The sequence below is a fragment of the Crinia signifera genome, chromosome 1 (genome assembly GCF_055691185.1).
Source record: "Crinia signifera chromosome 1, ASM5569118v1, whole genome shotgun sequence".
In the NCBI taxonomy this organism is placed as follows: domain Eukaryota; kingdom Metazoa; phylum Chordata; class Amphibia; order Anura; family Myobatrachidae; genus Crinia; species Crinia signifera.
Genome location: NC_139217.1, coordinates 157,108,241 through 157,134,188, shown reverse-complemented (window position 1 = coordinate 157,134,188; position 25,948 = coordinate 157,108,241). Strand labels below are relative to the sequence as shown.

The following is a 25,948-nucleotide window of genomic DNA, read 5'->3' as shown; positions in this document are numbered from 1 at the left end:
CAAGTATCCTTTTTCCCTCTAGTGATATTCCGGTCCTCGTTGGATATTTGAGGCGGACTCTTCGCAGAACCTGTGAGGGTTGAGGAGCTCACCTAACCGTAAGTGAATTACTACCAATTCACATTTGGCGTAGTCGGCAGGATGTCGGAGGCAGAGGAAACTTCTCCGAAGGGGGACCGAAAGTTTAACTTCGGCTCCGCCCTTTCCAGAGTGCCCCAGTGCAGATTGGAATGGTCGAGTAATTCGGGAACAGATGGATGTTTCCCTAGATGAGTGTAATGCTGCGACAGTACAGAGGCTGGAGGATATGCTGTGGAAGAGGCGGAAGGTTTTTTCCCGGCATGAGGAGGATTTTGGGTATACTGAAGACTTGCAGCATGAGATCCGCACTGGGGATAGTCTTCCCGTTCGAGAGAGGTACCGGCCAATTCCTCCCAAACTTTACCAGGAGGTGAAAACAATGTTGCGGCAGATGCTGGAGAACAAGGTGATCCGCGAGAGTAAAAGTCCGTGGGCCGCCCCCATTGTCCTTGTGCGGAAGAAAGATGGTTCCATCCGATTCTGTGTGGATTACCGTCGGTTGAATAGCTGCACCGTCCGAGATGCTTACCCGTTGCCACGAATCGAGGAATCCCTAGCTGCCCTCGGGGACGCTCGGTATTTTTCCACCCTGGATCTGGCCAGTGGGTACTGGCAAGTCGCCGTAGCTACGCAGGACCAAGAAAAGACTGCCTTTACGACACCGATGGGGTTGTTCGAATTTCTGCGTATGCCTTTTGGACTCACCAATGCGCCGGCGACATTCCAACGGATGATGGAGAGGTGTTTGGGGGACTTGAACTTCGAAGCGCTGTTGATTTACCTGGATGACATCATTGTCTTTGCTTCTACCCTGGATGAACATCTGGTGAGGCTGGACTTGGTGCTGCAGCGTCTGGAGAAGTACGGACTTAAGCTAAAGCCCCGCAAGTGCCATCTCCTTAAAGCCAGTCTCGAGTACCTGGGTCATGTGGTGTCCAGGGATGGAGTGTGCCCCACCCCGAGTAAGATTTCGGCTGTACAAGACTGGAAAACTCCGACCACCATTTCAGAGTTGCGAGCCTTCTTAGGATTGGTCGGCTACTACCGTCGGTTCATCAAGGACTTTGCCAAGGTGGCCGAGCCCCTGCAGGCCCTGCTGCGAGGTGTCGCCACTACCAACAAGAAACAGGCCGTGGCCTGGGGGGCTCCCCAGGAGATGGCGTTTGCCCACCTCAAGCGAATGCTCACGGAGGCGCCGGTACTGGGTTATGCCAACTTTGAAAAGCCTTTCATTCTTTATACGGACGGCAGCCTGCAGGGACTGGGGGCTGTACTATCCCAGGAGCAGGACGGCCAGGAACGAGTGATTGCCTATGGCAGTCGGAGTTTGCGAGAGACCGAGAGGAACCCGGACAACTACAGTTCCTTCAAATTAGAACTACTAGCAGTAGTCTGGGCCGTGACTGAGAAATTTGCGGAGTATCTGGCGGCAGCTCACGTGGAGATCTTCACCGACCACAATCCCCTGGCCTATTTGGACACTGCCAAGCTTGGAGCGCTGGAACAACGGTGGGTAGCGCGACTGGCGAAATATAGCCACAAGATCCGCTACCGGCCAGGAAAGAGTAACGGGAATGCTGATGCTTTATCCCGGTTTCCTCAACAGATACCCCTGGTCCCGGGGGACGAGGAACATGAAGCAGTAGAGATTCCCGACTTAACCAGGGTCACCTCCTCTGGGGTACAGGCACAACCCCAGGTAGAGGTGGAGACACGTTTGTGCCGAAACACGGAGCGGGATTGGGCCTCGTTACAACAGAATGATCCCGGGCTACATGCCATTCGCCAATGGAAGATCAGAGGACACTGGCCAAATCGCGAGGAGCGGAATCGACTGACCCCCTACTGCCAGAAACTCCTTCGGAGCTGGGATCGTCTAAAGGTCTGCGCTGGTACGTTACGCCGCCAGGTGTACTTGGAACAAGAATTTCGCATGGTGGATCAGGTTGTAGTGCCCGAAGCATTGATACTGAACTTGGTAGTTGAGGCTCATGAGAATGGGGCCCACCTGGGGGCAGAAAAAACTTACCAGTGGGTACAACGCCTTTTCTTTGCCCCCCAGTTGCTGGCGATTGTCGAGAGAGTGTGTCGGGAGTGTCGACGGTGCGGGGTAGTGAAGCCCTCGATGCAACATCCTCCTATACAGACCATTAAGACCAGTCGCACCTTGGAACTGCTGATGATTGACTATGTCCTCATTGGAGAATCTGTCAGTGGTCATCAATATGCCCTAGTCATGACGGATCACTTTACAAAGTTCACTGTGGTGGTGCCGACCCGGGATCAGACGGCGGAGTCCGCGACCAAAGCTATTGTGGAGCATTTCATTCGGCAATATGGGTGTCCTGAACGGATCCATTCAGATCAGGGTGCCTGTTTTCAAGGGAAACTCATGGAACAGCTTTGCCTGCTATATGGAGTGCAGAAGTCCCGCACCACGCCGTATCATCCCCAGGGCAATGGAGCTTGCGAACGGTTCAACCGGACGTTACTTCAGATGTTGCGAACCTTAGAAGCAACCAAGAGGCGACGATGGCCCGAACATGTGCAAGAATTAGTGTGGATTTATAACAACAGGGTACACAGCACTACGGGATTCTCGCCATTTTTCTTGATGTTTGGGCGCCCCGGACGAGATGCCCAGGAATTACATCTGTCCGAATCGGGAGCAGGGGGGGACGCCTTGCCTGGGGATTGGATCACTGAACATCACCAGAGGTTGAAGGAGGCACACGACATAGCGAGAAGAAGAATAGCGGATCATGCGCACCCCCCTGTTAGTGGTCGAGGGGCGGAGCCCCTGCAGGTGGGTCAACGAGTACTTGTCCGCATGGTCCGTCCGGGGAACAAGCTGTCAGAAAGCTGGGAGGTGGTGCCATATGTGGTCCGGAGACGGTTGTCTGAGCAAGGTCCGGTTTATGAGGTAGAAAGTACGGATGGGACGGGTCGGCTGAGGATCCTCAATCGAGACAAGCTGCGTCCTTGCCCGTTTCCAGAAGACATCGAGGAGGAAGGACCTCCGGACACGCGACCTTTGCCACCACCAGTGCCCGGGGAAGATGATCTAAGCGAAGATTGGTGGGTTCCCATTGAACTGCCTAGGGACAGCGTGGCCCCTGATGATGAAACTCCTGGTCCTGGGATTGTTCCCCCAATGAGACGTTCGCAGAGGACCAACCGTGGTGTTCCCGGTCCGCAATATGCTGACCCCAACTTTGTATGGTCCAGTCCTGTATTTGTCGGGACGACAAAGGAAAAAGGGGGGGGAAATGTGAGGGGACAGGCGACGGGGGGCTGTGCTGGGGAGGGGACGGAGGAGGCTTACCGCCGTCTCCCTCCGGCTAGCTCCCCGTTGCGGCGTCGGCGGCGGCGGCGAGATTGCGGCCTGGAGGAACTTGAGTCCGGGAGGATTCAAGTTCCTCCAATCAACCGCCGGTATTTCGAATGGCGCGCCTCGCGCGAGCCAATAAGCGCTCGCGACGAGGCGGCCAATCAGCGCGGGACGCGGCGGACCAATCCGGGCTCGCCGCGTCATAGCCCCGCCTCCTCCCAGCGTCCTATATTAGACGCGGGGGAGCGGCGGAGCGGAGTTCGTCGGCGGAGAGGGAGCGTGGAAGAGCTCCTGAAGCAGGAAGAGAGCGGCAGAGACGGCGGCAGAGACGGCGGCAGAGACGGCGGCTGCAGACCCAGGGACAGCAAACACAGCAGCAGAGGCTACCGAAGAGCCCGAAGACTGAAGCTGAGGACCGGAGAGTGCTGCAGCAGTGGGGAGACAAAAGAGCTAACGAAGTCCCCTACTGCAGCCTCTCCCGCCGGATCGGGTAAGTGGCCCTGGTCGGCCACCACCTATTTATAGCCCTCCCTAGACCACCGGGGTCAGGCCTCCTGCCTGTGCCTCACTGTCAGGCCTCCTGCCTGTGCCCTATTGTCAGGCCTCCTGCCTGTGCCCTATTGTCAGGCCTCCTGCCTGTGCCCTATTGTCAGGCCTCCTGCCTGTGCCTTATTGTCAGGCCTCCTGCCTGTGCCTTATTGTCAGGCCTCCTGCCTGTGCCTTATTGTCAGGCCTCCTGCCTGTGCCTTATTGTCGGGCCTTCTGCCTGTGCCCTAATCTCAGGCCTCCAGCCTGTGCCCTAATCTCAGGCCTCCGGCCTGTGCCCTAATCTCAGGCCTCCGGCCTGTGCCTAATCACTAGGCCTCCGGTCTGTGCTTCATCCACAGACCTCCGGCCTGTGTCTCGTCGGCAGGTCTACTGTCTGTGTCTTATAGGCCTGCGGCATCCATCTTAGGTTTGTCGGCCATTTTGTATGTTAGTCAACTGTATAGGAAGGGAAGGGTGATCCAGCCCTCCCACACCACAGGCCTTGAGCTGGGATAGACGGCTGTCTACCCAGGTTTCGGTGGCTGTTCTAGGGGTGTACTACAGTAGGCCAAGAGCACTTTACATCACAGAGGTTAGTACCTTTCACACACACCTGTTATAGTATGATCTGATCACGTTGTTTGTTGTTTGATTGTCCTTATGTCTGCCTTGACTGTTAGTTAGAGGATATTGCTTGTTGTTTAACTAGTGTAAGTTCAGCCTAGTTACTCGTGTTACGTTAGGGACAGGTTAGTCCTAGTTAGATTAGTGTAGGATTGTAGAGAGGCTGTTTCCGTTCTTGTTCCCCCAGGTGCTGGGATCCTCAAGCAAGGTGACAAGGAATTACGTAGGTGAGTTTCATCCGTGTGTGTGTTCGTCCCTGAGCGCCGGTCTGTGGCTCTCCCGTGAGAGAGTCACACCTACCACCTACGTGCGAAAGTGCGAATAGGTGAAGTTAGGGTGGCTGAGGCCTTTTGGCCGATGATGACCTTCGCCTAACCGGCGAAGCTCGCAGCCACCCGTGGGTGTCCATAAGCGACCCCGTCTTACTATACAGCCCGGCTGTGGTTACAAGTATCCTTTTTCCCTCTAGTGATATTCCGGTCCTCGTTGGATATTTGAGGCGGACTCTTCGCAGAACCTGTGAGGGTTGAGGAGCTCACCTAACCGTAAGTGAATTACTACCAATTCACAGTAGCAGCAGGCTAGCAGCAGGCTCCTGAAGCTCAGTCCATGGTTTCCTAGTGGGGACTGGAGCCTGTAGGGGAGTGGGGGTTGTAGGCGGCGGGGAGGATAGGGTATAGGCTGCAGCCGGCGGGAAGCAGGAGGTGGCGACTACTGTGGTGAGTGGCTGTACCTCTCTGTGGACACAGCCACCACCGCACATTACTGGGACTCGGCTGCGCATCGCCGTCAGTAGCACTGAATGAGAAGTGTAGCACTCCACTGCCGTGACTGCGCTAGTGCGCTAGGCAGACAGTCCCTCCTCCCTCGCAGTCTGTCTTCCGGAATAGCGCCCCCGCCCATCCCCTCGCCCGGCTCCCTTACTCTGCTCGCTGCTCAGCCTCTCTCCCCTCCAGCGAACAACATAATACAGGCGGCCGCGGCTCCCTTAAAAAAAATAAAAAAAACTAAGCACGGAGCAGGGGAGTGCTTGCTGTCTATCGGGCCCCCCCAGCCGCCGGGCCCCATAGCAGCTGCATCCCCTGCACCCACGGTAGTTCCGCCACTGGTAAGGATCTAAACCTATGTGTTGAGTGGTAACATTTAATGTTAGGTGGGTTGATCTTTATTTGTGTATAACTTACGTTTGTCTGCTGCAGATTAGAGAGTGGTAGAGGTTATGGTACCGACTATAAATTGGAGAGTGGTAAAGTTTATGGTACCTAGTGACTGGTATCTGAGAGATGTGTGCATACGGAGTTGTATATGGGGATAAGTTAAAAAGATGAGCAGTAGACAGGCATAGTGGTATGGAAAGAATGTTATATTGTGAAAGAGATATATAAATTATTACAGATGAAAATGATAACATACATGCAGTTTACATTTTGTATATGAGGGCAAGATATGCAAGTGTATGGTGGGCAGGTATTGGTATGGAAAAATAGGAGATCTGAAATTCTGAGAGAGATAAAGTAGTAAGAAAACAGGATTGAACGATTTTCATGAGTATAGTGCCCATGTAATATCAATAACAGTCTGTTTTAATGTGGGCATGCTGATATAAATGGTTGTAGAGAGAGATAAAGTAGTGGAAAAAATGAGGTTATACTTTTAATTAATTGGGGTGGTGGTTGTCTGAAGATGTTACAGTATTGTAGCCACATTGAAATCTATATTTAAACCCTTTGGTTCCAGTGTCTTAAGTGTGTATATCCACTTGAGTTCCTCTTTATCAAGCTTTTTCTCATAGTTCCCCCCCCTCCAGTTCTGTGTTACGCTGGTGATGATCGTGAATTGTAGACTTGCGGGGTCTTGGTTGTGCTTGTCCTTATAGTGTGCTGACAGGCTATGCTGTTCATAGCCCTTTCTTATGTTCCGTATGTGTTCCGCTAGCCGTATTTTAAACGGTCTTATTGTGCGGCCCACATACTGTATGTCACAGGGGCACCAGAGGAGGTAAATCACCCCCTTTGTATGGCATGTTACTTCCTGTTTGATTTTGAATTGTTGTTTAGTGACTGTGGACGAAAAAGTCTTTGTTATCTTGCCTGTCGTGAGTTTACATGTTAGGCAGCCTATACATGTTCCACAGCGGTGGAATCCATGTGTGTCGGAGTTGCTGTTGAGTTTGGTCTGTGTATAAGTTCTTGGTGGTATGTGGTTTTGTACAAGTTTCTTTTTAATGTCTGGTGCCTTCCGGTATATTACCTTCGGGTGTTTTGGTAAGATGTTGGATAATGTCTCATCCCTGAGTAGTGTCTTCCAGTGTTTATAGATGAGTTGCTTTACCTCACCAGCTGAGCTGCTAAATTCAGTAATGAAGTATACATTTGTGTCTGCATTTCCCTCTCCATCAGTTTTTATTTTTGTTTGTAGGAAATCTTGTCTGTCTCTGTCTTCTGCTTTGTGGAATGCCTCATTTACCAGTTTCTTATTGTATTTCTTTTGTTTGAATTGGTCCTTAAGTGTTTCGCTTTGTTCCCTGAAGTCCTCTAATGTGTGTGCAGTTCCATCGTAATCTGGTGAACTGGCCCAGGGGTATGCTCCTGAGCCAGTTGTGGTGGTGACCGCTGTCTGATAAGATGTAACTGTTGACGTCAACTGTTTTATGAAATGTCTTGGTGGATAATTCGTTATTGGTAATGTGTATATCTAAGTCTAAGAATTCAACCCTTGTTTTGCTGTAATGTGTAGTGAAGGTCAAGTTTTTGTCATTGTTGTTAAGTTGTTGTATGAAGCTGTTGAGTGATTTTTCAGTACCTTGCCAGATGAATAATATGTCGTCTATACATGTCGTCTAAACATGGGCGTACACGGGGGTGTGCACACAAAATTTTGGACCAAAAACAGGCGGACGCCAAAGATAGCTCCAGACCACCCCTAGAGATACCGTATGAGAGCGGACGCCTGGGTCTGCTAATTAATGCTGATTACTAGTCAAACACATACACCTGAATGTAATAAGCAATGCTGCAGGCTAATAAGTGAAAACCATGATTTCACTACCTGCAAGCCACACACAGCCCTCAAACACATTGGAAGCATATCTTTCTACACTTCTCTACATGTAAAGGTTGGTTTAATTTTAGGTAAGTATTATTCTAAGACCTGCTTATATATGTCAAGGTAGTTATTTTATAACCCTCTACACCCATTCAGAAAGTGTTTTGGTATATTTTAAAAAGCAGGACACTGAATTCACAGAAGTCGACATGTGTCAACTTTTTCACTGTAACATAAACATACCAGTTTTTTATATGGAAAAAGACACATAAACCACATCTAAGTTCAGCAAGGATGTTTTTGGACTCAATTTCTACTTGCACTGTGACGTACGCTCAGATATACGGAAGGTGTCGGTGTGAAAACGGACAACATCCGTCCGTACATGGTGGCGTACGCTCTGATGTACACCAGGTATCGGTGGCTAAGAGGGAGATCCATCCGTACACGGTGGCATACGCTCAAGTGTATGCCACTCCCCATTGTCTGTGTTTGTGACCGTCCGTGTGCGGCTGTTCTGTGGGTGGACTTTCACTCACCACGAGCGTACGGGAAACGTACGGTGAAACGGACCTACGTCCGTTTCACCGACCTAACCAGAATAAGGCCCTTAAAGATTTAAGAGACTTAGTAGAACTCATTTACCAGATCTAACCACCCCCATACTGCAGCAAGGTTAACTGCAATTACCAGGAGGGGACCATAGGTTCCAGGTGAGGAACCTATGAGAAAAAGGGATCCCTAAAAGATCAACTTAAACCTCTCGAGGTCACCCAGAGTAACATTGCGCTGACCCTGTTGAGACAGAGGTCCAGTGAAGCTTAATGGATCCTGACTAATACTGACTATCGTATCATTGAATTCTAATAAATATCATTGCATTTTACTTTATTCTCCTCTCTTCTTTTACATTCTTACAAGCTGCACCACACGTACAGATTCAAACCCCCATTGTATAGTGCACTATTCAAATATTAAAGCATTATCTCTGAAGGGGTGGCCCAGCTGCACTGTCCCCATATGGACAAAACCATGGACAAAACCATGTGCACTGCAGGTGGGGCAGATGTAAATTGTGCAGAGAGAATCAGATTTGGGTGGGGTTTTACTTCAAAGTGAGATCTATATTGCAGTGTAAAAATAAAGCAGCCACTATTTACCCTGCACAGAAACAAAATAACTCACCCAAATCTAATTCTCTCTGCACATTTTACATCTGCCCCCCCTGCAGTGCACATGGTTTTGTCCATCTAAGAAGGATTTTGTCAGAAAGAGTGAACTAGAATAAGGCCCTATGTGTGTGACTTTGGGCCTTATTCTAGTTCACTCTTTCTGACAAAATCCTTCTTAGATGGACAAAACCATGTGCACTGCAGATGGGGCAGATGTTACTTGTGCAGAGAGAATTAGATTTGGGTGGGGTTTTACTTCAAAGTGAGATTTATATTGCACATCTAATTCTCTCTGCACATTTTACATCTGCCCACCTGCAGTGCACATGGTTTTGTCCATCTAAGATGGATTTTGTCAGAAAGAGTGAACTAGAATAAGGCCCTATGTGTGTGGTGTGATTTATGCTTGTATGTATGTATGTATGTATGTATGTATGTATATATATATTTATTTATTTACAGTTTCTTATATAGCGCAGCAGATTCCGTTGCGCTTTACAATAGTAAACAGTGATAAAACAAACTGGGGAACAACAGACAGACTTGGAGGTAAGAGGGCCCTGCTGCAAGCTTACAATCTATAGGGATATAGACCAGTAATAGCATAGCATTCCCACCAAGTTACAAGTCCAGAAGGGAAGCTATAAAATACATAAGTGCCTCAGAGGGGATGCAGTTACCATCCCGGCGGTCGGGATCCCGGCGTTCAGAATCCCGACACCGGAATCCCGACCGCCGAAATGCCGACACTTTCTCCCTCCGTGGGTGTCCACGACACCCCTGGAGGGAGAATAAATTAGTGTGCCGAGCGTGGCGAGCGCAGCGAGCCCGCAAGGGGGGGCGATCCACGTCCCCCCCTTGTCGGCATTTCGGCTGTCGGGATTCCGGCATCGGGATTCTGAACGCCGGGATCCCAACCGCCGGGATTCAATACTGAATCCCCTCAGAGGGTTATACTTGTGGTACTTAAACATGATAGGCTTGCCTGAAGAGGTGAGTTTTCAGTTTCAGTATGTATTTTATACCTCCCAACTTTTTGATATGCTGCAACAGAATTCCTCACTTATGTGGCTAGCCTAATTTTCCTGAAGGGTGGCTTTTTTGTTGCAATCCCATTCTCCGTCAAGCATGGGTGCGAGTTGGTACTGGACTGCCCCAAGTCTCTCCTGGCACTGAATTGATACCTCACTCATGCACCTACTATACTGTAGCAGTAGAAAGATAATTGAAGTATATGGTCCACCTGAAATAGAGATCCCCTGCCCTGCGAAATTCCACCTTGCAAATAGGTTTGCAGGGGCTGTGAATGGATGTGTTTGGGTACACATCTGGCCACCTAAAGGAAAAAATCATTTGATTTTCACCATCGAATGAGTTTTCCTCCGGTCCTTGCTGTTCGCAGCCACCATGTAGCCTAGGAGTTACTTGGTGGCTAGGAACAAAACAGATGCATCCGGCCGGCCACTGTTGTCATCCGCCTGGTTATAGCAAACTTAAGAGTTCCTGCTTTTTTCCCAGACACTCCCAGAGTTTCATTAGGCATGCCAACCATTTTTTGGCCACACACCCTTTTTGTCCCACTGCAGACAGGACATTGAATTCAGCCTGCTGTTTCTCGGTCGAGCAGACTGAGAAAGGGACAGGGTCACGGTTGTCGGGCCAGCTCAACAGCCATGGCCCAAGATTGAATACCCCCCTTTGTGTTTTTATGTCACTATTTGTATTGCTGTGGAACTACAATTTCCAACGGGCCCTTTAATGCCCGCATGCTTTGACTTGTGCTTCTTCAAGTCCCAGCATGCGTGGGAGGCTTTATATTTCTACACATTTATCAGCTCAATGCCCACCAACCAAGGGGAATCGGGGATAGCCTCGGGTTTCAGCATGGGCAGGTAAATTCTGGAGGGGGGACCCCGGTCAGGGGGTAAATTCTTTGGCCAGGGAGACTTGTATAAAAAGTCTCCCCCCGGCCATGGCATTACCCTGCTGGCTGGTTGGGCTTCGTGCTGGTTCTTGAAACACGGGGGACCACTACTCATTTTGTCCTCTGTATTTTGGGAACCAGGACCGGCCCTTGAGCTTGGTGCTGGTTTTATGAAATCCAGGGGACTCCTAGTCTGTTTGCCCCATGATTTTTTGAAACCAGGACTGGTTCTTTGAGCCCAGAGTTGGTTATGCTCAGGATAGTCTACTAGGGAAATGATATGTAACTGGCACTAAATACTGTATGTGCTAGAAAATGATAGTGTGGCAATCAAATAAGGGTGAGATTTAATGCCACCCGAGTTCAGCGGCAATGCGAGATGTCCGCCGAACTCTGACTTTTTTAAAAGGGGAATTAACTTACAAGGCATGGTTTTGCCTTGTAAGTTTTTTCCCCTTTAAAAATCATCCAAGTTCGGCGGACATCTCACACTGCCGCTGAACTCGGGCAGCATTAAATCTCGCCCTCATTGTCTGAGAATGTACACAAACTTTGGGGGTTATTGTGGTTCACTTGCAAAGGCAAATTCCTTCTCAAATGGACAAAACCATGTGCACTGCAGGTGGAGCAGATGTAATATGTGCAGAGAGTGAGATTTGGGTGAGTTATTTAATTTCTGTGCACGGAAAATACAGACTGCTTTATTTTTACAGTGCAATATAAATCTCACTTTGAAGTAAAACCCCACCCAAATCTAACTCTCTCTGCACAAGTAACATCTACCCCACCCGCAGTGCACATGGTTTTGTCCATTTGAGAAGGAATTTGCCTTTGCGAGTGAACTAGAATAAGGGCCTTTGTTTCATGTTTTAAAACATTGTTTCACACACAAATAAAATATATTTGTGTGTATTTCATGTGTTTGATGTGCTTACACAAATGCATGATACCTCAAGATATCTCCTTCATATATTAAAATATTCCAAAATATGGAATAATCCATTATCCAAAATTCTTCTGGGCCCGAGCATTTTGGAATGTATACTATTAAATGTGGGTACTCTTTACTTAGAAGGGCGCCCATCATGGCCATCTCGGGCATTGAATGCACTAAAAAATCGGGTGCGATGCGACCGACGAGATGCCCGAGATTTCCCATAGGGAACAATGTTAAATGTCTCAATTGACCCGATTTTCCTGTTCAATGCCTCAATTGACCCAATTTTTCCATAGGAAACAATGTTAAATGGGCCACAGAGGCCAAATAGGCACCCTGAAGTGAATAATGGCCACCCGAATTGTTAACGCCACCCCACGATCAACGTCAACCCGAAGCGTGGCGAGCGCAGCGAGCCTGCGAGGGGCGGCGGTACGCGTCCTACGACCTTTTCATACCCCCACTATCCACGTCGGCGTGGAGTTGAGAATAGAAAGTGTGGCGAGCGCAGCGAGCCACCGAGCCCGAAGCGTGGCGAGCGCAGCGAGCCCCGCGAGGGGACGCGGATACCTTCACAGGTATCCGCGTCCCCTCGCGGGCTTCACAGCTGTCCGCGTACCCTCGCGGGGCTCGCTGCGCTCGCCACGCTTCGGGCTCGGTGGCTCGCTGCGCTCGCCACACTTTCTATTCTCAACTCCACGCCGACGTGGATAGTGGGGGTATGAAAAGGTCGTAGGACGCGTACCGCCGCCCCTCGCAGGCTCGATGCGCTCGCCACGCTTCGGGTTGACGTTGATCGTGGGGTGGCGTTAACAATTCGGGTGGCCATTATACACTTCAGGGTGCCTATTTGGCCTCTGTGGCCCATTTAACATTGTTTCCTATGGAAAAATCGGGTCAATTGAGGCATTGAACAGGAAAATTGGGTCAATTGAGACATTTAACATTGTTCCCTATGGGAAATCGCGGGCATCTCGTCGGTCACATCGCACCCGATTTTTTAGTGCATTCAATGCCCGAGATGCCCGAGATTTTTTACTAACGATGCCCACGATCAAAATCGTGGGCGCCGTTCTAAGTAAAGAGTACCTAAATGTGTATTGTGAGTTGCCATTCTGAGGATAGCATTACTGCGGAAAGTCATTTAAAATTCCCTTATGCAGAAAATGAAGCAGTAGAACTGGTTGATAAAATAACAGCTGTATATTTAAATATTTACACCGACAAGCATGCGGTGTGAGTAAGCTGATGTTGGTATGACAGTTATACTCGATGAAGATGACATAACACAAGGGAAATAATTGAGCTTGCATTTATAAAGGATTTGAAACCGTGCATACTTAACAAACAGCTGTATTCATGTTTTCTCAACAACTTAAGATACTATTAGAAGTCATAAGTATCAATATAGCCGGCTACTTTATAAAAGGGCTAAATCTAGCAGACTGATGAAGAATCTGTACAATTGATATTTATTAAACAGCAGAGATTTATTTGAACAGCTAATACACCATACTTATCTAATTCATTTGTCTCTTCTCTGAGACAGGAGACTAGGGTCATTAGGCCCCACCTCCACATGGAAAAAATTAAGTGATGCATGATGTTTAGCCCCGCCCCTTCACATCATTCACCCTGGATATGCAGTGTGTTTATCTTCACTAGGAAGCTGCCTTCCCTTCCAGGGCTGCAGGAACCATCCGGGAGGGTAACCAAGTGTGTTTTATCCTCAAATACTTAAGAAAATACCACAAATATAAGTGATACTGTATATCTCTGAAAGCAGTGACAGTGGCTCCAGCATCTTACTTCCTGTAGCCACTTACTTCCTGTAGCCATGTTGCGTGACCATAGGGCTAATCGACTCAATTGCAACCAATTTTTTTATCTTTGTAAAGTGGTACATGTGGCAGTGGTATTTGCATATTTGCTCACATCTGTTGTGTACAAATTCACATCTGTGAAGGCAATTAACTACATCTCTGAAAAAGGAGACCGTCAAGGTAAAATAACATTGACAAAGGCGGCAATAGTGTTCTCTATTTTAATGTTTTAGCATGAGGTTCTTTTATGGTTTTCATTTAAATTGCCATTTTGTTGCAGTGTCTATACCAGAGGTGCTGAGATGCTGGAACCAATTTCTTATGCTTGATCCTGACTCCAACGGCAATGTTAAACGAAGTCACTTTTTCATCAGAGATGAATTCGGCAAAAAGGTACATATTTCTACATATAATAAAACTGTAAGGGTTGTGCCTGTTTGGTGGGATTTGTAAACCACCGTAGATGTAAATCTGTTTTATTTCAGTGTTTATTTATCTATAATGTCATTTAGACCAAACCAACCTAAAACTGCCATATACATGCCATCAGGCTATCCAGAAAGACACTTTAACCACCAAGACAGGGATGCTTGGTGGAGATACTTTATATGGTGCTGGTACAGGGACATGAACCTGCAATGTCATAACATTCACCTCTCTCATTTCCCTCTGCCTCCCCCTATCACCCACTACCTCCTCCCTCATCCTATGCCTTCACCATCAACCTCTGTCTCCTCCAGCCACACTCTGCCTCCCCTATCATTCTACTGCCTCCTCCCTCATCCTCTGCTTTCACCATCAACCTCTGCCTTCCCCTATCATCCACTGCCTCCTCCCTCATCCTCTACCTTTAACATCAACCTCTGCTGCCTCCAGCCACACTCTGCCTCTCACTGTCACCCCCTGCCTTCCCCTGTCACTGTCTCCCTTTCTCGCTCACTGCTTACCCGTCAAACCCTGCAATAACATAGTGCACTACCAGCATTTTATGAACTCAGGGTAAGGTGAAGGAAGAGGCCCAAAGCATAATTGAACATGGACCCACCACTTGCAAGTTGTGCATCTGGGTATCACAGATGCATTGAAAAAGTGATGGGTGTTCTTAAGCATTGAGCAGCTTGACCCTCCTTACGATCTAGAAATAGACTGTGCTGTACAGTCTATTTCGACTTGTGATACTGACACTGCGGGGCCGAGCATAGGTATCACAAGCCCCCTTACACAGTGCAATTGTGGCTAACTATTCTTATGATTTTGACTATTATAAGGAAAAAAATTGCAAAAATCGCACCATGTGTACACAGCGTAGGTTTAGTATAAAAATCTGTTCAAATCTGCATAGAGGAGGTTCAATGATACTTTAAGTGTCTCCTGAAACCCTGGGTCTCCAAGCATGGGGCCATTGTGGTCCTGCTAAATGAAGGAAGTAGGTTCAATAATTTCTCCTTAGTTTCTCCAATTCATTATTTTAGTTTTACACTTTCAATTAAATTACATTAAACAAATTGTTTAACATAAAAAATAGTTGTCCTGTTTTAAGTCCATGTCCATGGTAAGTGATATCCAAAATACAAAAAAATATAGAAAAGCTGCAATTCTCAGCATTTGCAGCAAGCGCCAAATGTTTTCTGCTTTTCTCCACCTGTTAGTAAACATGTTAATTATTTATACTTCCCTAAGCAATTTATGCAAGCTGTCCCTAATCATCTGCCTAGCAATAGAATCTTCACTGCAGGCTACCTTTGGATAGTTTTAAAAACATATGATAGTGTCAATCGTCTAACTTTAAAAAAAAAAATTCTTACATAAATTGGATAGACTAGATATAATTAAAACATTAACTCTGAAATTCGTGTAGTCAGTCACTGATTCGGGTTGTGTTGATAATAGAACTGTGCAAAACATGTTGGGCCTTATTCTGAGTCACGAGCTATATATGCGGCTGCATCTTGGTAATTGTAGGTATCTGTGCATGTGCCTTAGTGGACATATGCATCGTTGTATTAGAAGTAGGATGGATCTGGGTGTTTCTGCGTGTCAGGTGTCTTAACAGCATTAAGGAAGAAAAGGAAAAGTTGTGTAGAATGGGTTCAGGTTGCGCAGTGCTGCTAAATGTGCGTCTACCTTCGAAAAGCTGTCACCACACCTTTAACGAGACTAGATACTGTACACAAACAAAGGGCGAAGGTGACCTAAACACTCAGTGCAAAAATTAATAAATTATTCAGTGTCAACAAAAACTGAATTATATATGACAAAGAACAAATAAAACTTAATCAAACGTGACTTGTGGTGTTTTGGTTGTTTTCAAGACTTGGAAGATTTGTTTTCAATCCAGGACAGTTGTTTCCAATGAAGTGCATATAAACAAAAATATACAACAAAAAAATGTGTATTAGTTCAAGGCAATAGTAATGATCAAGTGGTGTGATAATAGGAATGCTGTATACCAAGCTCACTGTATAGAAGAGACGAAAAAGCTCATAACAGTTTATTTGGGGTGTCTCAGATATCTTTATAGAGGTCCTGATCATATCGATAAATAGAAAGGATGACCATCCTATAACACTATCAACAATACACCGTAGATGTTGTGGGTATTTCACTCAATTAATTAGTGATAAGTTCAGTGAAGGATAATGGTATGGGGCTATTTTTCAGGGTTTGTGCGAGGCCCCTTATCTCCAGTGAAGGACAATCTTAATGCTTTAACATACCAAGACATTTTGAACAATGATATGCTTCCAACTTTTGGGTAACAGTTTGAGGAAGGCCCTTTTTTTGTTAAAACATGATTGCGCCCTAGCGCACAATGCAATGACTATAAAGACATGGTTTGACTAGTTAATCGTGGAAGTACTTGACTGACCCATACAGTGCCCCAACTTCACCCACATTGAGCACTGTTTGGATGAACTGGAACCGAAGATTGTAAGCCAGGCCTTCTCGTCCAACATTAGGGCATACCCTCACAAATGCACTACACAATGAATGGGCACAAATACTTACAGAAACACCACAAAATCACGTGGATTCCTTCCAAGAAGAGTGTAAGCTGTTTTAGCTGCAAAAGGGAGACCAAGTAAATATTAAAGTATATGTATTTGCATACAATGTCATTACAGTCACTGTTGGTGTATGGCCAGGTATCCAAATACCTTTCTCATATAGGCCCTTATTCTGATCGGTGCGTACTTTTCCGAATTCTTTCGGATGGCGTTTTTTAGCCGTCTGCGCATGCGTGGCGAACGCGACGCGCATGTGCCACGCATGGTCTCCGTACTTGTTCTCACTAATACCGTACAGAAATGTGCACCGCAATCACTCGGGCAATATGGGTGTGTTATGGGCGTCATGCGGAATGACACAGGGGCGTAGTTTCAAAGTGGGCTAAACTGGGCGGAAACATGGGCGGACACGGGGGAGTACACATATATGGGTAGGCGTGCATTCGGACAGCACGCCGAATGCACGCGAACAAAAAGGGAAGAAATGTGTGGTGTCCAAAAGGTTACTCTTGCTTTGCGGACACCACTCGGTCATGCGCTAGGCAATCGGAACGCCTAATCAGGACGGACGCACCTCAACCAATGTCACCTGAACCCAATACAATCACATACTTTACCCATTACTTGTTAATTACACGCTTCTCACTGCTACAATTGGAAGCATTCCAGCTTAAAGGGAACATTACATGCTGCACTTGTCACACACTTTTACACTGCAAATAATGCACACAACTTAATATTAATAATACTAATACACATGGCACTTCTGCATGTATCAATTAATACAGACATTTGGGGGGCCAAAATAACATTTATTAAAGAAACTTTGGGAAAAATTGAAAAAACATCACAAAACAAATGGTACCATAACAGGACAAAAAATAAATAATATAGAATTAATAGCCACAGCAGAATCATTGGGAACACATCAGGTGGCTTCACAACAAAAGTACAGCACCAACACTTCAAGTACAGCACACAGTAATGGTAGCCGAAACAGGGCAACAGGGGAACCAAACATGACATTTGAACCGCGGGCAAAAGTGGTGACCCTGGGCACGGATTTGGACAGAGGATGCTGACACACACAGCTCAATGGAAGATTTGGGAAGACATAACGGTGGAGATTAATGGGGACACAAGTTCATTTGCGGGCACGTTTGCCCCTGGCAGGCTCCTTGCCACGTGCAGCAGCTCTTCGGCCTCGTCCACGGCCAGAGTCAGATGGTGCCTCATGTGGAGCACATGCTGGTGAGGGGGTGGATCTTCTTCCCCCTCTGGCAGCAGGGAGTGATGGTGTTGGTAATGCACCCGAAGCAGGTGACATTAGGGCCCTATTGCTGGTAACTAGCTCCACCATAAGTTCATTATGGCGGAGGAGGAGGTCATTTTGCCGCAGGGCTTGATCAGCCAGCACCTGCAGGCTAGCAGCAATAGCTTGATGGCTGGTACTCATAGCTTGCTGGCTGGCACTCATAGCCTGCAGGCTCTCAGCAATACTCTGCTGGCTGGTGGTCAAACCCTGCAGCACCTCCTCGGCCCTACGCACCCGCTCGAATGCCGACTCTCCCTGCTGCACAATACTATCCAGCACACGGCCCCACATGGACAATTCAGCCGCAGACAATCCCGGCGGCTGCTGCACGGGCCTGCTACTGGGGCCAGGTGGCACAGACTCCACGGCCTCCTCAAGAGAATCTGCACCAAGCGGTGGGGATGCTGTTGAACGAGAAATTACCAATTACCACACATTCCATGGCAAATGTTAAACATCTACTTATGACCTGGCAAATAATTACCTTCAAGCGTAGAAGCCATCACTTCCGCTGGGGACTCGCTGTCTATAGTGCTCACCCCCCGGATCTCCTCCACTGCAATACAGCACTGGGCCATCTCTGACACATACTTAAAATAAAACTTTAATACATACAAAGCCCTTACATACTGATACTTACCTATCTTCTTTCCGTAGGTAGCCCTGGTCCTGTGTCGTCTTCTGGTCCTGTGTCGTCTTCTGGTCCATGTCCATGTCGACGTCGCTGTCCATGTCGGCGAATGCCGTGCCGCCTTGCAAGGTGGCCAATAGCGGCATTCGGGAGGCGGAGCCGCACGATGTACACAAACACTGTGCGGCTCCTGCTGTCCGGCTGGTTTCGCGTGTCGGTTTGTTTTTTTGCCAAGACCCTTACCTGGACTATGTCGCCCCGGGACAGGTGAGTATTGTTTCCTTCCACAGCTTCCTCCATGGATTTCGCTGGATCCGGACGGGGACGCCATCGCCGACATGGACAGCGACGTCGACGTCGACATGGACCAGAAGACGACACAGGACCAGAAGACGACACAGGACCAGGGCTACCTACGGAAAGAAGATAGGTAAGTATCAGTATGTAAGGGCTTTGTATGTATTAAAGTTTTATTTTAAGTATGTGTCAGTGTGTTTTATTGTACTATTTTTAATACTGTGGCACTACAAGACCCAGCGGGCCCTTTAATGCCCCGCAGGCTGGGACTTGTGGTTCTCCAAGTCCCAGCTTGCGGGGGAGGCTTGCTGGGACTCATAGTGCCCCAGTATTAGACAATAGTTTAATCTTTTTTTTACACCATTTATCAGCTCGATGCCCACCGCCCAGGGGCATCGAGGACAGCACCAGGCTTCAGCCTGGTCAGGTAAGTCCTGGAGGGGGGGGACCCCTTTATTTACCCTGCTGGCTGGTTGTGCCTGGGGCTGGTTCTTGAAATACGGGGACCCCTAGTCATTTTGTCCCCCGTATTTTGGGAACCAGCCCCGGACCTGGAGCCTGGGGCTGGTTGTTAAAAATCGGGGAACCCCTATTTGTCGGGTTCCCTGATTTTTAATTACCGGCCCCGGCTCCTTCAGCCTGGTGCTGGTTACAGCTGTGGGGAGGACCCCACGCCGATTTTTTTTTTATTTATTTAATTTTCTATTTTTTTTTACACTCTGCAGCCTGCACGGATCTGACTGATCCGTGCAGACTGCCTGTACGAATTCGTATTAGCGGCCGTATATATGGCCAGCTAATACGAATGGTTACACCATCGGAGGGTTACAAAGCAGTCGTATCTGACTGCTTTGTAATTTCCCCTCCGGAACACGACTTTGCATACGACTGAAACAGTCGTATGCAGCCGTAGGGGAAATACCAATACGAAAAACTAGGTTTTTCATATTGGTAAATTTCCCCCACTGTTGCAATTATAAGCTTTATATCAAAATAAACATATAAATACACAGTTTATGCATTAGAAATAAAAACATTTAAATAAAAACAAATGTCAAATATATGACAGATCAATGTTGAATTGGAGTCCCGATTTCGTGGGTTGTGATAAATTTAGGACATTCAGCAATCTTCCATTTATGAGTGGAAAATTATAATAATATGCAAATAATGATAGTTTAATTGTACCAATATGTAAAGTCATCAATCTGTTTGAACTGGAAATCCCATTCAGCAAAACCTCCAACTCACAGCTGAAGCGCAGCTCACCCCACGCTGCCGGCAATCAGCTGTCACGCTGACGACGAACCGAGCCTCAGCACAGATACACCCTCCGGTTTCCCGCTTACCCTCCAGCCAGAACTACAGCTGAAGTGCAGCTTCCACACTGCCGGCCATCAGCTGCCCCCACCGACCGCTCACTCCACTACAGCGGGAATCCATCATCCGGCTCCCCATATGGGTAGAGGACAACTCACACCATCAGTTCACCCCGTGTGCCGCTGCGGCCAGGACGGTGACTCCGTCGCTGACCACAGGACTGCTGCCGAGAAGGGCGAACGCCAGGTCTGCAAAGACATAATACCTCCCCGCAAAACAACTGGGACGATTTGCCGGTAAATTTACATGATTCAGCACGGAGAGTGTAACTCCAAAAGGGTGAGCATAAACTACACAAACTGGTGACTACAAAATTACTCTCCTGTGCTATTCCCATTACAAATATTGGACAGCTGAAACTCATATATTTTCCTACCTCTTCATAATCCCCTGTGCACAAACTGGACTTTACATATTGGTACCATTAAACTATCATTATTTGCATATTATTATAATTTTCCACTCATAAATGGAAGATTGCTGAATGTCCTAAATTTATCACAACCCACGAAATCGGGACTCCAATTCAACATTGATCTGTCATATATTTGACATTTGTTTTTATTTAAATGTTTTTATTTCTAATGCATAAACTGTGTATTTGTATGTTTATTTTTATATAAAGCTTATAATTGCAACAGTGTGTCAATCATTCAATTTTTCCAGCCATATATATTGTGTTTCTAGTATTAACATCCAGCAGCGCAAACATACTTCAACCTCCCCCCCCCCCCCTATTTTTTCTTTCTTTAACGTGAGTCTAGGCGGACTCACAGAAGCGTTTGCAGCACCTGTTATACCTATCCACTTATTTACTCACTTACTTATAACATATAAATATAATCAAGCTACCGAGCGCCAGGTACTGTGTCTAGGAGAGGCTCTTGTTAGCTTTACTCCGAAACACAAAAAAAAACCATTTTGTATATTGATGTCTACTATTGTCTCCTGATTTTATTCTATAGTTTTGTTATTAAGCATCACTAACACTGCAGTCACTACAGCTAGTCTAAGAGGCTTTGACCTGAATCCACAATTTTCAGATACAGTATATGCAAACATCCCAGGTGAAGCATCTAAAAAGAAAAAGGCTGGAGCACAAGGTAACACCTGGTAAGGTGGGTGTTATAGTACCAACTGTATAGAATACACCTTAGCATGGTATAAAGTGTATCCCTCCAACTTAATAACAGAGTGTTGACTACACAGACCCGTTGACTGCAAGACGTATATATTCTACTCCCAAAAAAAGAGGGTACAATTTCATTCTCAAACTCATGGCACAAAACCATTACCAGACCCACATCAGAAGAAAAAAATATTCTGATCGTATAAAAGAGAACCTTCACAAAGGATATGTTTAATAGCGAGAAAGGCAGTCTAACACTGAGAGGAAAATGTGAGTTCACAATATACTGTGTATATATTTATGTGAAAATCTGCAAGCTGACATTTTGATTGTGTTGCCAGAAGATTTGGCAAACTAAACCTGTAGGGCTTAAGTACAAAACTTCCGCCCCCCCCCCAAATAAAAGTTAAACCCAACCCCCTTCCCCAACCCTGATTTACCCCTCTGCTTGCCACTACCGCATCTGTAACTGGGTGGTTGTCCTGGCTCCTGCTAATGAAAAATGACCCTCACAAAATGGCTGCCCCTGATAGCAGACATTTTTTTATGATGCTAGAGGAGGCTGCCACCTCCTTTAGCATCCTCAAAAACTGTCTGCTGTAAGGGGGTGGGCATTTTGTGAGGGTGATTTTTCATTAGAAGGAGAAGCGCCGGGAGTAGATCTGCGGGTCCCGATTACAGTCACGGTGGCAAGTGGAGGCTAAAGGCAGTGGTGCAGCGATAGCCCCCGGAGACTCCCGGCACCCACACTAACTCAGTGCCTCCCCGCCATCGCGGGGTCTGCAAGGCTTTTCTTACGCCACTGTTCTTAAGCCTTTGAGTGCCAAGTGAATTTGTCAAAATAGGGGTGAAAATTGGCAAGCAAACAATTGTATTCATAATGAACTGTTATGTTTACCTTATATAGAAAATATAATTTTATTAACACAGCATTTTTTATTTGAATTTACATAACAAATGTGAGTGACGCTGGGATTTTTAACGGATATTTTGCACATCTCTCACAGAGATATTGGCACTCAAAGGGTTCTCCCAAGACTTTTAGTTACTTGATTTTTTTTCTTGAAGCTCTGGTTTAAGCAGTCTAAATAACATAACTAATCTAATTTCTAACATTTGTCTGGTTTATCCATACATTTATGCCATAATATAAATTTGTATAATATTAATAGGTGATCTCACAGATGTGCATAGTAATAATGGGGCAGATGTATTAAGAGATAAATGCAAATGTGATAAGGAGAGATAAACGTCCAGCCAATCAGCTCCTTACTGACTTTTTTCAAACACAGCCTGTAACATGGCAGTTAGCTGTTGATTGGCTGGACATTTATCTCTCCTTATCGCACTTGTATTTATCTCTTGTTAAGGCTTAATACATCTGCCCCAATACCTGGTATTTTGACCCTGCAGACATGCTTAAGTGCCAGGATGTAAATTGCTGAGTGTTCTATACATCTAGCACAGTGATCGTATGGGTCCTCTATTAAGCCTACACATTTGCATCATTGTAGAACACAGAGAAAATGGGAAGATATGTCAGCAATCGCTGGTAAACTATCAATTGCTTGACAAAAAGTGCAGTAAAAGAATCATCACTAATGCAGATCTGTATTCCTTTAATATCATTAACTAAACAAATAGAACCAATTTACAATTGTAAGTGGATTTGCAGATGTTCAGTGAATTGGTTTGTTGCCATGGCCAAGACAAGAGGCAGCCAGATGTTTAGCAAGATGTAGTGTTTAATATGCTGCACATTGTTCATTAGCGCTGATTCATTCATTCTTGGTACATAGCAAATTTGCAAATGAAGCAAAACACAGATTTTACATCCATTTTATGTGTGACATTTATTCTCCCTACTGCACTGTTCAGTTCTGAAAATCAGTGTAGGAAATGGGTATCATACAATGGTTTTCTAGCATAAAACTTAAGTACATGATTTAGAATCTCAGCCATAAAATGGCATTTCTTTCCCTTCTGGATATACAAAGAACTTTTGAAAGTTTGTGATTAAAGTAAAGGCCTTTTAATGTCATTGCTGTCAGTGATGGGGAAGATTTTATGGGGAAAAAGTGGGATTTAGCAACTGTACCCATATTACACACAGAAGAATGTAAATGGAAACCATTTGTATCTGTGTTTGCATTTAAGTACAGTTTATATGGTAAATGTGACTTTCACATGTTTGTGTTACTGTCCAGATATTGTTGACCATATGACACTTCATTATAGTATTATAGTGTGTACAGTATAGGGTAGTGGTATTAAATCTGTGGGCAGGGTGGGCAGGGTGGGCAGGGTGGCTGCTAGAGTGGGTGATGTGTGCAATTGCTTCCGCACTTACTGTCTCTTCCAGACAATAGGGGTAATTCTGACCTGATTGAATTAGCAGCATCCAGTGATCAGGTAGATGCCGTCCCACTAGAGTGAAATCCCGCCTTGTGAATCAATGTGCTCACTATGCGAATGTGTAGTGTAGAATTCGCAACGAAGTAAAAATGGCCAAATTCCTTCGTTACAGGCTCACATCAAATGATTTTTCCACTGAACACCAGTTATAGCAAGCTAGGAGTGGCCAGAGACTTACTTGGTGGCTGTGATGAATACAGACATATTGAGCTGGCATCACACACCCTCCCCTAAAACGCTTTGGAACACCTGTGGTTTTCTAGGCACGCCTGTGTTTTTCTTAGCATTCCTACTAAATGATCGGTTACCACACCCAGACTCCTACTTCATGTCAATCACCTGGCCAACGGCTAGCAAAGGAAAAAAGTAGCACGATTTCTAACAGGCATCATACCATGGGCCATACACGTGTGCCGTATTGATAATCGGCCCATGAGCAAATTCCTGCATCAGCGTCCGCATGTCTCTTAAGAGTCATTTACTAGGTGGAGCTGGAGGAAGGCCATGCCCTGATGCGGATTTAGACATCATGGGGCCCTAGGCAAGATACCAGTGTGGGCCCTTCCTCAAACAATAGTCCTACAGTTCTGCTGCTGTACAGTCTACCAATAAATGCTCAGCTGCATGAACATCGGCATTGCATATATATTTGAATCAGGCTCACCGCTTCTCGCGGGATCATGCCTTTTTTTGGATGTAGCATCCCATTCAGAGATGGCAGAGTCCCACACTGGGGGAAGGACGGGGGAGTTGGGAGTCCCCCCAAGCCTGCACTGCTCTGAGCAGAACAGCGGGGAATAGATGCTGTGCAAATGCGCACAGTGTCTATTCAGAGGGGCCAGGGGCATGGGCAACAGGTTACACAGTGCTGGCCATGCCGATGTAGTGACGGCAAATGGGGGCGTCCAGATATTCCTTTTATAAATGTTAGGAGGTATGTATTTGTAGCTTAATCCCCGATTTAATAAAAGTATCCTCCGAATGTATATAGGAGGGATCGCGGCGGATATTTATGATACCGCCTCCATTCCTGCTTGCAGCCGCAACCCCGTGAGTTTCTATAGGGATGCAATGCTGTCACATTTAATCAGTTTCTTCTACAAGCATTCCAGAAATGGACCCCACAACTTGCTGTAGTATATGGGTTACACACCACAAATGTATTGCCAGAGGAATTACCCCTAGAAAACTCCACGGCAGCTTATTAAGCACATCACAGGGACGGTCTCCGTATAAAGCACCTGTCCTTGTGGGTGCTCAATGATAAATCCCACTGCTATAATCACATATTGCAATGTGATGCTGTGCACTAATTTCACACACAGAGCACATTGAATGTGCAATTAAAAATATAGCGACACCCAAATCACGTAAGATATGCCACACTCACTTTGCACCAGTCCCTAAACCACTTGCTATTCCAGTCTCTAAACCACGTTTTATTTTTATCCTGTTACCCACACCGAAAAGCCTGTGAAAGTATACATGCTGTACATCTGGAGATCCTTGGAAAGTTGTCTCTGGGCTTTAAAAAAAAAAAAAAAAGTAAATAATTTTTCTAAGCTAAAAGCAAAATCAGCCGCTTTGTCATACATGCGGCATACTTATTCTGCTAAATTGAATCTTTCTGTCCCAGATGGAATGCATTTTCACTTGATTTTGAATGATGGACTGATTTTATTTTACATTAAGTGAAGCTTTCGACCTCGAGCAATTCTCCACCTTACATTTAAGCCATAAAAAGTGTCTCTTTCTGAATCAGAGATTGTGGGCATCTCATAATCCCCAGAGTCATGATAGGAAGTGCGAGACGCTTACACGTTGCCAGGATCAGTCAGTAGTTCAGAGGAAATTACAGAGCTGGAGCACTCGCAGTTACAGTGAGGTCACATTATCTGCAGCAATCACTATTATTCTACATTAAGCAAGCTGGGAATGTCAGTGAAATGAATAATTGGCACATTCTGACATCGGAACGTGCTACTCATACAAATATTAGATCTAGAAAAGTTTGTAGACAATGCTAATTAATGTGTTATTGTGCTGTGTCATTTGTTTTGTTGTTTTTAATGGGTTTTTGTATGTTGCATACCATATATACTCGAGTATCAGCCTATTTTTTCAGAACATTTTTTATGCTGAAAAAGCCCCCTCGGCTTATACTCGAGTGAGGGTCCCACTTGGGTCAATGAGTTTTCCCAGTTTTTTTGTTGTAAAATTAGGTGCCTCAGCTTATATTCGGGTCGACTTATACTCAAGTATATACGGTAATTTATTTTTTTAAAGAAAGTAAACTGTATTTTACAAT

The 25,948-nt window shown here is 46.1% G+C and overlaps 1 protein-coding gene across 3 annotated transcripts in view; it reads left to right on the top strand.

The window, feature by feature from the left end:
* LOC146063127 (uncharacterized) overlaps window positions 1-25,948 on the top strand; it is a 318,067-nt gene that overhangs the window by 190,084 nt on the left and 102,035 nt on the right. For all 3 annotated transcript variants that reach the window (XM_083175177.1, XM_083175158.1, XM_083175168.1), the window contains one exon: window positions 13,746-13,858. In XM_083175177.1, the coding sequence (XP_083031303.1) occupies window positions 13,787-13,858 (72 nt within the window). In that variant the 5' untranslated portion in view covers window positions 13,746-13,786. The remainder of the gene's footprint in view (window positions 1-13,745; window positions 13,859-25,948) is intronic.